This window comes from Epinephelus moara, chromosome 9, assembly GCF_006386435.1.
Source record: "Epinephelus moara isolate mb chromosome 9, YSFRI_EMoa_1.0, whole genome shotgun sequence".
In the NCBI taxonomy this organism is placed as follows: Eukaryota; Metazoa; Chordata; class Actinopteri; order Perciformes; family Serranidae; genus Epinephelus; species Epinephelus moara.
In genome coordinates this window covers 39,112,268-39,114,499 of record NC_065514.1, presented here as the reverse complement: position 1 = coordinate 39,114,499, position 2,232 = coordinate 39,112,268, and the positions used below count along the sequence as shown (strand labels likewise).

Sequence of the window (2,232 nt, the reverse complement as noted above, 5' to 3'; positions counted from 1 at the left end):
GCTCCGCCACTGACTGCTCTTGTCCTGTCCTCTCCCTCTTCTTTCTCTCCTGTCCTCTCTATCACTAAACTCTGAGCTTAATCATTAGCTTTTAGCTTAGCAGCACTCGTAATTGAGTAGACTTTTGAACAATGCAGGAGAAATGTTGCAGACAGTTTATATTATCAGCCTGGGCCTGGGGCTTGTTGTAACAGTAAATGGGATCTGTTGTAACATGTGTAGTCTAAGTTAAACTGTGTCTGTGTGAGTGTACATCTTACCCTGCGATGCGCGATGTGGGCAGCGGTTCCAGCCACACGCTGCTACTGCTGCCAAGCAGCCCCGCCCGTTAGAAAGAGTGTGGGATATACCACTACTAGGAATGGGAGGGGGGGACTAAATCTTTTAAGATGTAAATAGCACATTATTGCGCGATTATAATGAGCACCGCTTACATTGTGCTTTCAATAAATACTACTGCATTGTTCAAAAATTATTAATTGTGTCTCAAATTATTCTAGGGGGGGACAGCTTTACTGAAGGGGGAGTCATGTCCCCCCGTCCCCCCCGGGATTTCCGCCCCTGATCATATTAGATAATTGTGATCTTAATATTGACCTAAATAATCACGATAATCAAGCAGCCCTTCACTGCTCTACAGCTTTGTTGCCAAAAAGAAACAAGAATTCTGACAATGACCAACAAAAACAGGTGTGGGGATGGATGGGTGACGATTACACAAGCCTAGAAATGGTGATAGTATATCAGTGTAAATCTGTGCGTGAAGTCTGAACAGACAAAAACACAGAGGGTGGATGACAGGGACAGGGACAGAGATGGTGGATGGATGTATGTATATGGTCTCACCTCTCCCTGTGGGTTGATCAGCACCACATGGACGTTCTCTCCTGAACCCCAGGACAACTGGTTCTTCCATACTAGATCTGTGGGAGGTTTAGAGCTGACACCAGCATCAGATGCCCAAATCTGCACATAGCAAACACCGTCATAGGACTGTTCAAAAAGCCCCAAATCCATCCACATATTCAAAGGCTGAACAACAACCTACTAAGGACCAACTTTCGTTGTCAGTAATGCAGACCTGCCAACCTTGAAGAAAGGTTATGAGTACCACCTTAACCGACACTCGCAACCCCCTGAACGCAACACAGGCTCCGCTCCTTTAGTGCCGTGCTGCTGGTTCAAGCCGGGCTCGGATATAATTGTCTCGGACTTGGGTCAAGTTCGGTCAGGAAAATGCGGCCCCAGCTGTGCTCTAGTGGGCTCACCTGTGTGTGTGTGTGTGTGTGTGTGTGTGTGTGTGTGCGCGCGCATCAGGGTGAACCTCCGCCGCGCGTGATACAGAAAGCAGAGGAGAATTGTAAACGTGCGAACATGTAGAGACAGAAAAGACATGCCGTGTAGGGCTGCACGATTCTGGAAAAAATGAGAATCACGATTTTTTGGCTTATAATTGAGATCATGATTCTCTCACGATTTTTTTCAACAAAGATTTATTGTACTTATTTCCTGATACAAAAGGAAAAGTAACAAAAATTATAAATAAATAATAAAAAAAATATCATTAAATAACAAAACCTATGATTGTGCCTGATACAAGAGACACAATGCACATAAACTCTGGTCAGCAGAGAGGGAACACTCCTGTTTTTAGCTTAAATGCAACAGCTGACAGCCTGACACTAACCGTAAAAACAATACACTTTAGTCTCTTGTCTTCTCTTACAGCTTTTGAACAATTTTAAAGGGACATTGTGTAACATTTTCAGTTGTTTATTGGCAGAAATTGATGTCTGCATTCATAAATATGTCATCACTGGTGTACTATTACCTCCACCAATAATCTGACTTATTCTCGTAAAAGGAGAATTTCGGATTTGTTTGTACATTGAGAATACACCCGCCAGCAAGGGACATACAGCACCGCCTTCGGCGTTTTCGTTGAGAGCCAGGCCAGCACTGCGTGACTGAGGAGCTGAAGGAGAGGAGCAAGAGGCGCTTCGCTACTACCCTGGCAAATTTGAAACAAAGTCCCACTCTCTGAGCATAATGCAGGATCATGCATATGCAGCATCATGGGAGACGGAATCCTTGTCGCCAAGAAAGCGCAAAAGGGAATAGAAAAGGCAGCGTGAAGGGCGAATTAAAAAAACGAAGGCCCACATGGGGGTAGCCTTTCCTAGGTAGAGAGAAATGCTGAGGGAGAATGGTAATGCAATCACAGGCCAGCGC

At 44.8% G+C, this 2,232-nt stretch overlaps 1 protein-coding gene across 2 annotated transcripts in view; it reads right to left on the bottom strand.

Annotated features, from left to right (window-relative positions):
• The window catches only part of lmnb1 (lamin B1), a 69,533-nt gene that overhangs the window by 6,898 nt on the left and 60,403 nt on the right, over positions 1-2,232 (bottom strand). The window contains exon 9 of one of the 2 annotated variants that reach the window (XM_050052807.1): positions 847-966. The exons of the other annotated variant lie outside the window; for it this stretch is intronic. Within the exon in view, the coding sequence (XP_049908764.1) occupies positions 847-966 (120 nt within the window). The remainder of the gene's footprint in view (positions 1-846; positions 967-2,232) is intronic. 2 annotated transcript variants of the gene reach the window in all.